General features: G+C 25.2%; 1 protein-coding gene across 1 annotated transcript; it reads right to left on the minus strand.

Moving 5' to 3' along the window:
- Window positions 1-6,464: 6,464 nt before the first annotated feature.
- Window positions 6,465-9,722, minus strand: LOC107614059 (indole-3-acetic acid-amido synthetase GH3.5). Its single transcript, XM_016316285.3, has 3 exons — window positions 9,314-9,722; window positions 7,760-8,694; window positions 6,465-7,280 (listed from the first exon to the last, which is right to left on the minus strand). Exons 1-3 carry the CDS (start codon window positions 9,616-9,618, stop codon window positions 6,691-6,693), a joined length of 1,830 nt encoding a protein of 609 aa, XP_016171771.1. The 5' UTR covers window positions 9,619-9,722; the 3' UTR covers window positions 6,465-6,690.
- Window positions 9,723-14,891: the final 5,169 nt, after the last annotated feature.

Here is a 14,891-nt window from a genome sequence, read left to right on the forward strand (position 1 = left end):
GTATCTATTATTTAAACAACTATTTAAATATATATTTAGTTAAATACTTATGTAAAATCATTTATATCATTAATACATCCAAATTCAATTTTTTATGTATATATCACTTTGAGTCTTATGTCAAAACGTTTACATTGTACACATTGAACACGATGATTCTCCAACTTGTTACGAATGATACCAAAGTTGTTAAATCGAATTAATAATAGGAACTCAATTCAAGAAATTGAATAAATAATCAAATTTATTTTTGAAAAATTAATCGTTTTTAAATTAATTTTTAAAATTTTTTTAATAAAATTTTTTTTAAAAATTTTAAGTTAGTTATATTAGTTATTTAATCACTTTTATTATTGACAGAGTCTAAATTTATTGATGTAATACATCAAATGACACTACTATAACCATAATACATACCCAGTTATCTTAATTGACGAATAATATAATACAAGTTTATGCAATTAGATTAAATCAATCACAAATTAAGAAAGATATTAAGACATTAAAATCTCTTCATTTATAGTTGATTTAATTTCATAAATTTATCAAGTTAGCTGTTAATTAGAATTGTTAGGTATGTATTATGGTGTCACTTAACATGCCATATAAACAAATTTTGATACCATGAATAACAAGAGTGACAAAAAAAATGAATATAACTAATTTTAAAAGACAAATTTAATTAAAAAAAATTTCAAGACTAATTTAAAAAATAAACTATTTTTTAAAGATAAATTTAATTATTTACTCCCATAAATTTTATTGTAAAAGAAAACCTACTGTATAATTTGCATTAAGTTAGGCATAAAACAGTGGAAAGTTTTCAACAATGAGCTATAATATAGATCAAGAATTAACAAAATAATGTTGCAAGTTGTATTGGACAATAACTTTTTTGTTTTGTTCACTAAAAATGTTTACCTTTGCAGGAAGACGTTGTATATCAAGAAAGTCATGAAAATATCTTATTTTTTTCTTAAAGAATTTTTGATATAAATTATATAAAAATATTAATTATTAAACTGTGAGTTGAACTAAAACTAGATGTGAATTCAAAAAAATACTAAAAATAAAAATTATTTATAGGTTATAATAATTTACATTAAATTGTACGAATATGTATGAGATTTTCTCTATATAAATAAAAAAGTTTGCAAATATTATATTATATCATATATTTATCTTAGTTAAAATTTTAACCTAAAAATTTATATGTAGTTCTCTTTAAGTAAAATTGGTAATTAAAAATTATTAGATAATAATTTAATTAATAATATATTACATCTATATAAAAAATTAATCACCAAATTAATTATAAGTATAAAATATATGTTAGAATATAAAATATATTTAAAAAATTAAATAATATTATGTATTTATTTATAAATACAGTAAATACATACTAATTATTTTTTAAAAAATACTATTTATATATTAAAATTAGTTATTAAATATATATATATTTTAATTTATTTTTAATATATTATATATTAATAATTAATTTTAATAATTAATTTTAGTATATATTTAATATACTTATTATTTTTAATATACATATAATATTTTTTTATTTAACCAAATAAGTAATATTATCTAATATTTTTAATTATTAATTTTATTTAAAAATTTTACATAAAATAATTTTACCTAAATTTTATGTTAATCTTGAAGAGTGATTAAGGAATAGCACAGCTGTATGGGTACACAGGTGAAGATTCAAAGGGTCCTAACAATTATTCGAAGAGGAGGAAAAAACCAAACAAGAATATAACGTGCACAGCACACGTATTTATCTCCAATTCTCCACTGCTGGCAAGAGGATCATATTAATTAATATGGCCCAATAAGGATAACAGAATCTGTCCCTGAAAATATGGATTTGTCTCTTCTTTTGAATTTGTGTCAGAGGGATATGCACAATTTATGATTGTGTCCGTGATAGAACACTTTACAATAATAAAAATTCAGAACAAACAACTCTTACTTTGTTTTGTTTTACAGAATGTAGGAAACAGGGAACAATACTCTGCTCCTTATGTTCCCTTTTCTATTTTTCTAATGGTCCTAATTGAAACGTGTATATTCAAATCTTATTCTGACAAACCATTATTTATTTATTTACTTAATTGAATTCAGTGAAGAAGTGATTTTCAGCGAGGATGTGTCTGTCAGTTTTTGAATTTTAACTCAAATAGTATTTTAATTCAAATACTGCTTATCTTAAGAAACTAAATAAAATATTTAACACATTAATTAAAGAAATTCGATTTAATTTTTTTATTATTATTAATTCGATCATTTGTCGGCAAATTTTCAGGTTGAGAATAGATTGTAGTAGGTTTAGATTGGGACACTGTTTATCATATTCATGACTTCGTGCAAACAACAGATATTTTGTCTTTCAGATTAAAATTTCCATGTGCTTCCCCTGCCCCTAATACTCATCAATCAATACGGGTGTTAAACGGAAAAATGTAGATGATTTTTAAAATTTATTATCTTTGATTATCACTCTTAATTATTAACCAATTTTTTTAGTTTAGTAATCAAATTACATATCTTATATTCTTAGTTCATATTTTAAGTTTTAAATATTAATAATTAATTGATAACCAAAAATAATAAATTTTAATAATTTTTTTAACATTTCTCAAATATGAATTGATTTGATCTATTTAATAGTTTACATTAGTGAATCAATTATATATTAACTATATATATATATATCTTCAAAATTAAATTGCCCCACAATTAAGGGCCAATTAAATTTGAAATATTTGAATTTGATTGTTAAAAAAATGTTAAAAACTAAACAAAGAAAATGAGAAGAAATTGAAAGATCTATTTATTTTACAGACTAATATATTTAATTCATGTTTAGTAAGACCAAAATTGTTAAACGTCTTATTTTTATGAGTGTTATTTAAATCATTTTCTATTATTAACAGACGTGAGTTCAATTATAATTAATTAGTCATTTTAATATATGTTAATTAGAATAAAAATTAATTAACTTGTTAGTTATTTAATGTATGGTTATAAGTATTTATAGTAAGAGTACATAAAGAATACATAGAATATAACTATTTAACAAATATTTTTATTTTTTTATTTTTTTTGAAAATAATTAAATAAGTTAATACATATATTCATCTATTTTGACAATCTTATTTATCAATATAAATTTTTTTCACAATGGTATAGTATGTCTTTGTATATTTATTTTTCATTTTTTCTTCTTCATGTTTTAAATAAGTTAATTAACCTTCACCAATGGTAATACTACTTAATGTAAAGTGAAGTGCTGAGCGAGTTGTATTTTTGAGAAAAAAGAGTCATATATATAAATAAAAAAAATCATAATTATTGATATTCGAACTTTGTGAAAATATCATATAATTCAAATTGATGAAACATGAAACTTCTGTATCTTGTGCAAATATAGAATTCGGTGATAAGAATGATACAACAACTATTTGTTCCAACTAAAACTGTTCTTTTTATATTATTAGTGTTTTTTATATAATTATTATTTTATTATTAATTTAAACTTAAAAAAATAGTATTATAATATAATATTAAAATTTGTATAATTAAAAAAATAAAAATTTAATTTTTATTGAATAAAAAAAAATTAAGTATAAACAAATAAAAAAACTTATATAAAAAATTCAAAAAAATGCTTATTTAAAGAGACATTTATAATATAATTCTGCATATTAAAAATATAAAAATAGATCAAACATGAGAGTTTAAATGGTTTAAAACAAATACATAAAAGATTTTATATTTAAGAAAATATATAAACACATATACATTTAGAGTGGATAATATTAAAAATTTTAAGTCAACTCTATTTAAACAAACTGAGTTGATTTTACTCTTAAATTATTCATAGTATGATTATATTAGATATGGTATAGTTTTACACTTTTACTGAAAAACTCTAAACACCTGTTCAACTCTCATTAGCATTTATTTAATTGAGAAATTTCTTAATGTTCTTAAAATGTCATATTTAAGAAAAATGCATCACATTTAAATAATTTGAGAATATGTTCATCAAGAATAAAAAAATTAATTTTTTATAAATATATCATGCATGATATTAATATTCATTATTCATAAGTCACCAAAAAAAATATTCATTATCCATTTATCATGCTTTAATAAATATCCATATAAAGTGTTGCCTACAAGTAAAAATACTACAATATTGTTGTTCTTAAAAAAGACATCGTGAGAGATAAGCGGAAATTGGAGTCATTTCTACCCATCACATTTCACCAAGAATGAAACTAGTATCTAATCAACATTTGTAAAAGCGTGTTGTTTATTAATTTAGCAATGTTATATTATCAGTACTTTTTTTAAATATTCGCTCCACAAATTTATTTTTATATTAAATTTTAAATTTTAAATTTTAATGATATAAAAATAAAATATTAATCCAAAATATTAGTTAATATTGCTAAAAAGTGTTAGTCTTTAATATTTTTTTATTAATTTTTCTTTGTTTTAAATTATTATATTTATATACTCTTTTTTCTCATTAATTTTTAAATAGGTCTTTTTTATTCATTTTATCTTATACATTCAATTTAAATTTTAGTTTAAACTTAAAGTTTACATAAAAATAGATCTGATCTTATATATTATATTAAAAACAATAAATGCATATTTAATTAGTGTTTAAAATAAAAAATTTAATTTTGATATATTGTGTAAATCAATTTTATACGTGTATCTAATTATGTAATAATATACATCAATAAAATAATTATTTTTTATATTGATCACATGAATATTCATTTAAAAGAATGAACGTAATTAAATAACTATGTAAAACGCTTTATATTATTATTATCAATGCATTAAAATTAAATTCTAAAATAAAATGAGTACAATTTTTTTTTTCATTTCATAATAAGTTGAAGAAAAATCCTAACGCCTGGGCTTCTACTTGTTTAAAAATTAAGAGAAAATTAAATTTTGATAATAAATAATAAAAATATATCCAAATTAAATAAACTTGTTTATATGTTATTTTCAAGGGACACAATTATTTGCATATTGTTTATAATGCACAGACATTAACACGGACACAGGATACGATACGACACGGGACATGCGAACACACGAATTTTGAAATCTTATAAGACATGGGACACAGCACATGTATATAGAATATAAAATATTTTTTAGATAAATTACAATGAATTTTTGATATTTTATTGTTGTTAAAATATAAAATAATTTTTTTGTTATTTTTAATATCTTTTTTTAACTATATAAAATATCTAAAATATTTTTTGTTTTAATAAATTATAATATATATTATTTCTAAACTCATTTCAACAATATATATTAAGAACAAGGCTGGACATGCGGACACGTGATGATATTTAGGTATAAATAATAATATATATTATTTCTAAACTCATTTCAACAATGTATATTAAGAATAAGACTGACACACGGACACGATTGAACACGGTAGATACACGTATCAAAAAAATATCAATAAATATGTATCTAAAATATATCCGACACGCAAACACCGTAACTCAACTTAGCGTATTGTCTTCCAATAATTTATTATGTGTGTGATTGGTAAGCTAGCTGGACTCAAGTAACGTGGAATTGTGGAAACAAGGTAGAAAAAGTTAGTACATATGCATATTTGTTTTGTGTGAGTAAACTATCGAAAAAAATGGTATCTGAAAATTTGCGTTGTGAATTAAAATAATTTTAAAAGATATTAATGATAAATAATTTTTTAAAAAATTTAAAAATAAATATTAAATATATATTTTAAAAAAATTTTAAAAATATATTTTGATGTAATCTTTTGTAATTAATCTTAAAAAAAAGATTTTTTATTATTAAAATTTAGTAATTTTATGTTAGGTAATTTTTTTTAATTTTTTAATTATGAATGATTATATTTTTTGAAAAATAAAAAAAATTTAGAGATGAACTTTTATTTCAAATTTTTTGTACACTTTTTAAATATTTATTTAAATATTATCACAAAAATTTAGATCAAATAAATAAGTTATTTGTTAAATATAAAATTTTTTGTCACTTATAAAAAATATAATATTTATTTATTATTTTTGTCATATTTTTAAATCTTTTAAAAACTGTTTGGTCGATAACATCTCTTAAAATTTTTTTGTTGGCAGCTAAATCTTTCGGGTATCAAATAGATGATTAGCCTTTTTTTTTTCCCTGAAAACAATAGAAATATAAAGTTGAGAAGTGAAAGGCTTACTCGTTTCCCTTAATTGGAAATAAGCCACCCCCTTCAATTCAGTGCGCAAAGGAAGCATTATTGCATGATTGCTTCCCAACCGAACGTTTTCATTCATTTCCACAAAAGGAAAATAAAAAAAAAAGTATCACCAAATTAAAAAAAAAAGTTCAATTTAACTGGATACAAAGAAACACGAAGTAGAGTAGGGTGGAATTTGTTACTTTTTTACATTGGCTAATTTAAGTTCCACATCACTACTATTCATTATGCAAGTTATTAATTAAAAACATCAACTATAACTTAAAGAGAGAGGGGGCCTAGAGAAGCCTTAATTAACCTAAGATGCCCATATAGGAACATTGTTAAAAAAAAACCTACACAACCACATAACATAAGGTTCATATTTTTTCTAATCATGCTACTTCATTCATTCAGTTCTGACCATTGCTCCATTGCTTGTGTCCGGGGACCCATTTTGGACATTTTGGGCTAAAGAACCTTTCAACCACCCTTGAGTTCAATAGCTCCAGCACAGGTGGAAACTTAACACACCTAGGTGCCTTATATTGGTTAATTGATGCACCTAAGCTTATGGCATAGTCCATGAGCTTATCAAAGGTTCCTTGCTCCACAATCCTTATTTCGAGTGGCCCAATCGACTTGTCGGACACACGTCCTTGCCGGTACACACTGTTGAGGGACTCCTCTACGGCAAGACAGCAATCCTCGTACACGCACGGTGGGATTGGTGTCCCACCGTTTAGAGTGAGTTCCCAATAGAGCACATAGTGGCCCGGGATGGTTGTGGTGTCCGCATAACTGGTGTATTCGACCACCGCCGCATCGAAGGGGAGGAGGTGTGTCACGGCATTTTTCATGGCATTTTGGAGTTCCGTCTCATCGGTCTTGTCGGAATCTATGCTTAGGACAACATTTTTCCGGCAGACGAAGTTGAATTGTGGCGCCTTGTTCTTGAATCCAGACACCCTTAGGACATCACCCACTCTATACCTATAGAGGCCTGAAATTGTCACAAGTATATATGAATTAACCAAAGAAATGCGTTTGCTTTACCGTTACCAGAATCACTTAAAAATAAAATATTTTTTGAATATCTAATTTAACGTGATAATACAAAAAACAAAAATTTTAAATATTAGAGTGAGAGTTGCACAAAATAATTCAATAACGGTAGAATGAGTATCGATTTAAAAAAAGGGTATTGAAAAATCATTTCTGTTTTTTATATCAGTGTTGTCGTGTAGTGCAAAAATATGATTTTTTGGGAAGAGACATAATCATGCTCAAAGTAAAATGGTCGTTAGACATTTATGATGTATCCAACAAAAAGACTGCATATTTTTATTGAACGGGACAATAATATAAAGTTATTTTATTTAACTTAATATCTATAATAAGTTTAAAATTATATATAACTAAAAGGCCATAAAATTCTAAAATAAAATGGAGAGAAGATGATGTACAAAATTAGAAACTAACCGGAAAAAGTTGTGACCACAAGCTCATATTCTTGGCCAAGCTTAACATCCACAAGCTCCACCAGCTCCTGTTGCTCCTTCTCATTGAGCGATTTTGGCATGTGAAGCGAACCGGTGACCTCGTCGCTCCGGTTAACCGGCAAAAACTCATAGTAGCACATTGAAGGGATGAGGGTGTAGGACACCTCACTTGGTTTGCAAAGAGGATTTAGATTCACACCAAAGTAACACTCACTTGATGCATACATGGTACACACAAGTGGTAGCCCATTGCTATAGTAATCCAATGTTGGTATATATTGTGACATAGTTCCCGTCACAATAACATCCACATACTTTGTGTTGGGCCACAATCTCGTGATAATCCCCTGCCACGAACTCTTACTACACTCACTCTCGATAAAATCCGCAAGATACGGATTGGGTTTATCAAGAATCTTTTTCACGGCGTCTCTGACTGTCTGGTCAGAGATGATATTGGGATTTAGAGATCCGGTCCTTATGTCGTTACAAAGTAGGACCCAATGTTTCTCAAGAAACCTTATGGCCCTAATAAAAGCGGAAGCAAAAACAGCTCCAACCCTCACAACTTCTTTGTTTTGGCAAAGGCCACAAAGAAGTTGTGAGTACATGCTTTGGTAGGAATCAGGGCAAAGGACGGTTTCATTTGGGCTTGTGTAGTTAGTGTATGGGTCATAGGGTCTGTCCTTAAAATAAGGGCTCTTGTAGTAGCTTGTGAGGACTGGCCGAGCCACTATCCCCCCAGGTGTCCAAGACTCGGATTTTATGAACATAAGGTACATGCCTTTGCCCTTTTCTAGGTCAGGCACAAATTGACTCATTATTGGCATTAATAGGCTATAAAGCAAGCACCTTCTTCCTAGCTCTTCTTCAATTGTTGGCATCAGCTTTCTCTCTCCTCCTGATGTCCCAGAGCTACACAAAAAATAAAAATAGTCCACCAATTTAGCCATGTTAAGATGTTTAACAGCAAACTAGAATAAAGTTATTGTTATTTGTGTGTAGAAAATTTTCTAAAAGTTTCTAAAATACCATTTCATTAATTTTAACCATTTATTTTAATTGATATATATTATATATTATTTTTCTTTAATTACTATCGATAGCTAGCACTATTGAAACACCAATATTTCGGTAACATCTGAAATTTGTCAAGTAACAAAATTATGTTAATTTTAGTGTATTTGTTAACTAAAAAAAATATTTAAAGGTAAATGACAATATATAGTGCAAAGAATTAGAGTTAATTTTTTTATTTAATATTAAAAGGACACCAAGTAAACTTTACTAGGAATTAAAATTACTAAAATTACCTAAGTGTCTGTTTCATTTAAAATTAAAAGCAAAAACTTAATTGAGAAAGCAATTTTGAAGGAGAAGTCTCTTTAAGTGACTTTCCACTAAAAGTGGCTCTCAAATTTCTCAATCTTTAAAAAGAAAAACATAATAATAAGAACCAACCAACCAAACACTAACAAAAGAAATAAAAAAAAAAATCAGAAATATGAATAGAAGAGTTTTAATTTATTGGCACCTAGTGAGAAACTCTGAGATAGGCTTTGAAGTGAGTATTGGAGAAGTGTCTCCATTGGCTATGCGAAGAACATCTTGTTGGATGTCCTCGTAAGTTATGACGGGGAGAAGCTTCTTGAAGGTGTCCCGGTCCGTGCGGCCTTCAAGGCCATGCCGGCGTAGATACTCTACACCGACATTACGGGACAGAATCTCACCGAGTATGTCTCTCTGCACCGCATCGGCGTTTGCAGTGACATACTCGATGAAGTCCAGGACCCTCCTGTTCTCCCCCGCCAGGTCATACTCTTTTGGTGCCTCAGGCATGGTAACAGTTTCGTTGTTATTAAGTGGGAAGAAAATAGAAAGAAAAGGATAAGGAAGAAAATGACGAGAATGAAGGTGTTTATGTTTGTTAATGGTGTGAGTGAAGGGGTGAAGAGGATGAGAGGAAAGGAGGGTATATATAGAGAGAGCGAGAGGCACATGTCATGCTTTTGGAGAAGTAAGAAGCTGAGGGGACCATGTAATACACACGATGAGTATCCGGTGGAATAATATCGAATGTATATTCAAATAAAAAATATCAGAACTAATTTTTTGTTAGCTAATATTAAATCAATTTTAATATTTAAGTTTATAATTTAAAATTTAAAATTTATATTTAATATTTAAAATAAATAAAATAATTTTAAAAGATTAATTCATTTTGGCTAAAAAAAGAGGTGTTTGTCATTATTCAAATCATTATTGTAATAAGTTTGTAATGAATAAATTAATTAGTTCAATTCATCACTCACATGATAAATTAATTATTTTTTATCCTATTTATAAAGTTAATGATAAGAGATAACATTTTATTTTTTTAAATGTTAAAAAAATTAGAGATCCGATATAGAGATTTACCGTTGTTAATCGTGCTCAAATTAAAGATGATGGTGTAAGTTCACAGAAAATTCATTATATTGTATAATGTATATCTACTATATAGTATAATGAGAATTAAAAAATATTCTGTGTACCAATGTTTTTTTTTTAAATGATCTTTATCGAGTACATATATATTGATAAGCGTGCATTTATTATTTTTATTATTATATATTACATAATATTTTTTTTAAAATTTAAATTAATAAAAAATATATAAATATAGCTATATTTTTAACATAAAAATTTTTTTAATTTATTTAAATATTTATATATATAATTTTTTTATTTATTTTATATTATTAATAAGGACCGAACTTTTAAGTTTTTTAATAATAGAAGTTTTAATATTATATCAAATATTATTTTTTTAAAAAAATTTAAACTAATAAAAAAATATATAAATATTTATTTTTTTAATAAATATTTATTAAATAAAAAAATAAATTAATAGAATTGTTAATAAACTATAAATATATAATGCTTATACAAAATTGCATAAGGGTTCGTTTGAAAAATTTTAAAAATAATTTTTGTGAATTTTTAATTTTTAAAAAGTAGTAATAGTAATATTTGATATAATTTTTAAAATTAAATTATAATTTTTTAAAAAATTATTTAAAAATTTATAAAAAAGTTAAAAAATAATTTTTTTCATAATATTATTATTTTTTATTATATTTAATAAAATAAATATTTTTAAAATTAAAAATTTAAATACAAAATAATTTATTTATAAATTATTTTTAATATAATTATTTATTATTTAAAATATTTTTAAAAAAATTTAATTAAATTGTCTATCTAAACTATGTGTAAATGTGGATAAACATATACCAATTAGTAACTTGATTTTTTCTTTTTTTTACGAAAAAGAGTGTAAAATATAGACAAACACGTGGCGCCCTCCCTACTCTAATTGGTATTCGATACATTTACGGCCACAGGCCAAGTTATGTTTAATTTGGCCATATCAAAAGTATCTGATATTATACTGTTTTATGCGCCTTGTCAAATATTCCTGTGTCTAAATTCAACTCATTACTCTCTAGTAATAACAAACAAATAACTTTCCTTAATTATTAACGGTCTCAAATTTACATTTTGGATATGAAAGAATTGATATTGGGAAAACATATATGCCATGCGAAATGTTCAGTTCTCAAAATAAATAAAATTATTTGAAATAAACACTAATCTTAAAAAAATGAGTAATATTATACATTTAATTCTTTATAAATCAAATTCAATTAAATTAAATATTAAAATTTAGAACAATACTAATCATAACTAATTTTATTATATTAAACTAACTTAATTAAATTTAATTAATAAAAAAATTTAAATATGTAGCATTATTTTATATATATATATATATAGAGAGAAAGAGAGAGAGAGAGAGAGAGAGAGGAATTAAATTTCATAATGGAAGTCTAGAATGTGTCTTACAAATATGATTTTTTTGTTGTTGTATGATATTTTAATAAACAATCTGAATATATTCTTATAAGTAATATTTGAGTCTGAAAGCACACCATGATTTTAGTTAAAATCTATGTAAATATTTTTTAACTATGATACACAGACAAAAAAATTGGTTATTATTGTTGTTTAATAAAAACATATGTTTGATATTCTTAAAAGAAATTGATTATACTGTTATAAAAATTTAATTATTTTTTATAACAAATGTAACTTTAGATATAAAAATGTTGATTAATCATTTTTAAAAGTATAAAATAATATATAACATAAAATAATTGATTAAATAACTTTTTTTTGTATTTATACTAATATTACACACTCTATTTTTTTTTAGTTAAAAAAAATTGCTGAAAAGAATATATATGAGCTGATTAGTACGTGTCAACCAGACAAGTTTGACACACATACAGCTGCCTTAGCTAGCTTGTCCCATTTGGATACTCTTTAGGTCTTAACAACAATAATACCCAGTTATATTATTTACCGTACTATCCCTCCACTCAAACAGATTTTCTTTTTGAAGTTTTATTTACAAAATAAAATAAAACGATAATTCCAAGTAACTGAGGAAAAGTGGGTGCCGGTATTTCTTGGGACATCCGCAGTACAAGCATGCAGGTCTTTAGCGTACGTACCGCAGCAACGCGTTTTACTCAATTTTAAGACGGCTTCTTTTTATATATATATTAATGCCAATTCTATGGTGATCATAAGTTTTTGTCTAAATTTTGTCTAATTTATTTTTATAGTAAATTTTAATTTTTAAAAATTATTTATTTTTATATCTTTTGAATTAAATAATAACTTTTAACTATTTTTAGTATATAAACACCACATTTTAAACACCATAACATTCACCTATATTAATTTCTATCCCCCCTCCCCTTTTTTTCCATGAGATAATAATCAGATAATAATCACTTTGATATCTGATTAATTTGCTATTTAGAAATTAATTCGATAAATTTTATAAGACATTAACTATAATTATTTAATTTTAATAAAATAAATTAATTAATTTTATTTTAATTTATATTAATCTTTTATCTTATATATTTTGATTAATAATTTTTAAAAATATTATAATTTTTATATAAAATGTTTATAATATATTTTTATTTATTTAATTTTATTTTATTAAGCCAAATATTTATAATTAATTTATCATTTTAATTATTTAATTTAGTTAATTTAAATATATATTATTTAATTTAATTTATTATCACATTAATGTTTGAGTTATTATTTATCAGAAGTTTATTTTCATGTCTTTCTTTGATTTTAAATATTTTATTTTTAAATTTTTTATTATTTATTTTAATATCAAATATAATATTGTTATTAATATTTTTTGTAATTTATTGTCTAATATTTATATGTTCACCATCAATTATATGATTGTAAATATTTCTTTAATTTATTAAAAAAAATAATTTTTTTTATTTTATCTATTTTTGTATTTTATAATTTATTCACTATAAAAAGTCATATATACTAAAAGAAATTTTTTTTTTTTTTACTATTCTTCTATCTGGCAATACTTTTTTCTTTTCTCCTATGATGCATTATTTCTTTTCGTTAATTGTTTTTATAAACTATAAAGTATTATTTTTGTTATTGTACTCATTTTCTTATTTTTTATTTTGTTCCTATTTATTTTATAATTTTTATTATAAATTTTATCTTTTTTTTATCCCATACAAGTTAATTTATCATAATTCTTCACATATAGAGTGTTTTTAATATTTAAATTATATTCCTAACGTGCTTAATTTCATTTTTAATTTGGGAAATTGAGTGATGAAATAATATCAATGAAGGTTGTTGTACATTTTCTTCTTCGTCTGTTTGGTTTACCTCCCTTTTTATAAGAATCACGAGTAATTATATACAATGGTACTTATGTATAATGGATAAGTATAAATTGTATCCTGTCTTCTAGTAAAATTTTTATTATTTTTCTGAAAATAAGAAAAACATTATAAATTACTTTGAACCAATAAGTCTGTTATCGTTGTGACAAGATATTGTGCATTCATCTTATCTTTAACAGTTTTGGTAGGTGTTTAAACTAACAAAAAACGTAAAATCATTCCTAAATACCAATACAACTAATTCAACTCAAGCATAGATAAAATATGTTAGTAAGTTTCAACTAAGGATGAACAAAATCTGAACCGTCCCGACAACCTGGCTCGACCTGACCATTTTGAACTAAATTTGGCCGCCTGACTTTATTGAAATCAGGTTAAACCCAAAACTATTAAAAATGACCTAGTTTGACAAATCAACTAGGCTAGAGTCCAAGGTTGGGTCACCTGGTCCAGCCCGGTTAAAAATAAAAAAAGAGGATTATTAGGGATAGCAGTACATCCCATATATTCTTCTTCATCATTTTAGCTGCCCTCCCCTTTTTCCTTTTTTCTCTGTCTTCTCTCTCAGGATCTTACCACTATGACCGCACTTTCACCACTGACCAACCCTTCCTCTCCTTTCCTTTGTCGCTGTAGCTACACTTCTCAGTGTGCTAGTCTTCTCTCTGTTCTGAGTCTTCACCGTTGGTCCGTTATGCATTGTCTTTGCGACTCTGTTATGCGTCATTGCCGATGTAACACCCTACCACACTGAGCTTTACCCTTAAGCCGTAAAATAGAGGTGGTGTGGTATTACAACCTCTAAAATAAAATGTGTACATATAATAGCAGAAAGATTATAATATACTAGGAGCCTTGAAGAATAGAGGAAATAAAAATCGTGAAATAAAAGCGCACTGCCCAAGAAACGAGTTATCTTATATACGAAGAAAGCTATAGCTGTTTAACTATAAAGTAACAAAAAACAGGAACAGAGGGTCAAAGGTACAAAGTAACAAGCTCCTAACTCAGCTCGCGAAGTCAAGACTGGCCGGAGAATACACACACACACACACACATCCAAAACCCAAAATGTACATAAACAAAAATTCTGTCTCTCCATAAACTTCTAAGAGGATAAAAAAAATCGAGCTATGCGGAGAGAAAGTTAAGTGCATATATATACATCACTGTACAACAAAATAACCCAGTAACCACTTCGCTTCAGAAGTCCAGACGCCTAACGAGATGTCTCTCGACCTGCATCTGAAAAACAACAACATAGTATGAAGTGAGAACCAAAGGTTCTCAGTATGGTAAAGGTGTCATACACAT

The sequence above is a fragment of the Arachis ipaensis genome, chromosome B8 (genome assembly GCF_059453495.1).
Source record: "Arachis ipaensis isolate K30076 ecotype BB chromosome B8, ASM5945349v1, whole genome shotgun sequence".
In the NCBI taxonomy this organism is placed as follows: domain Eukaryota; kingdom Viridiplantae; phylum Streptophyta; class Magnoliopsida; order Fabales; family Fabaceae; genus Arachis; species Arachis ipaensis.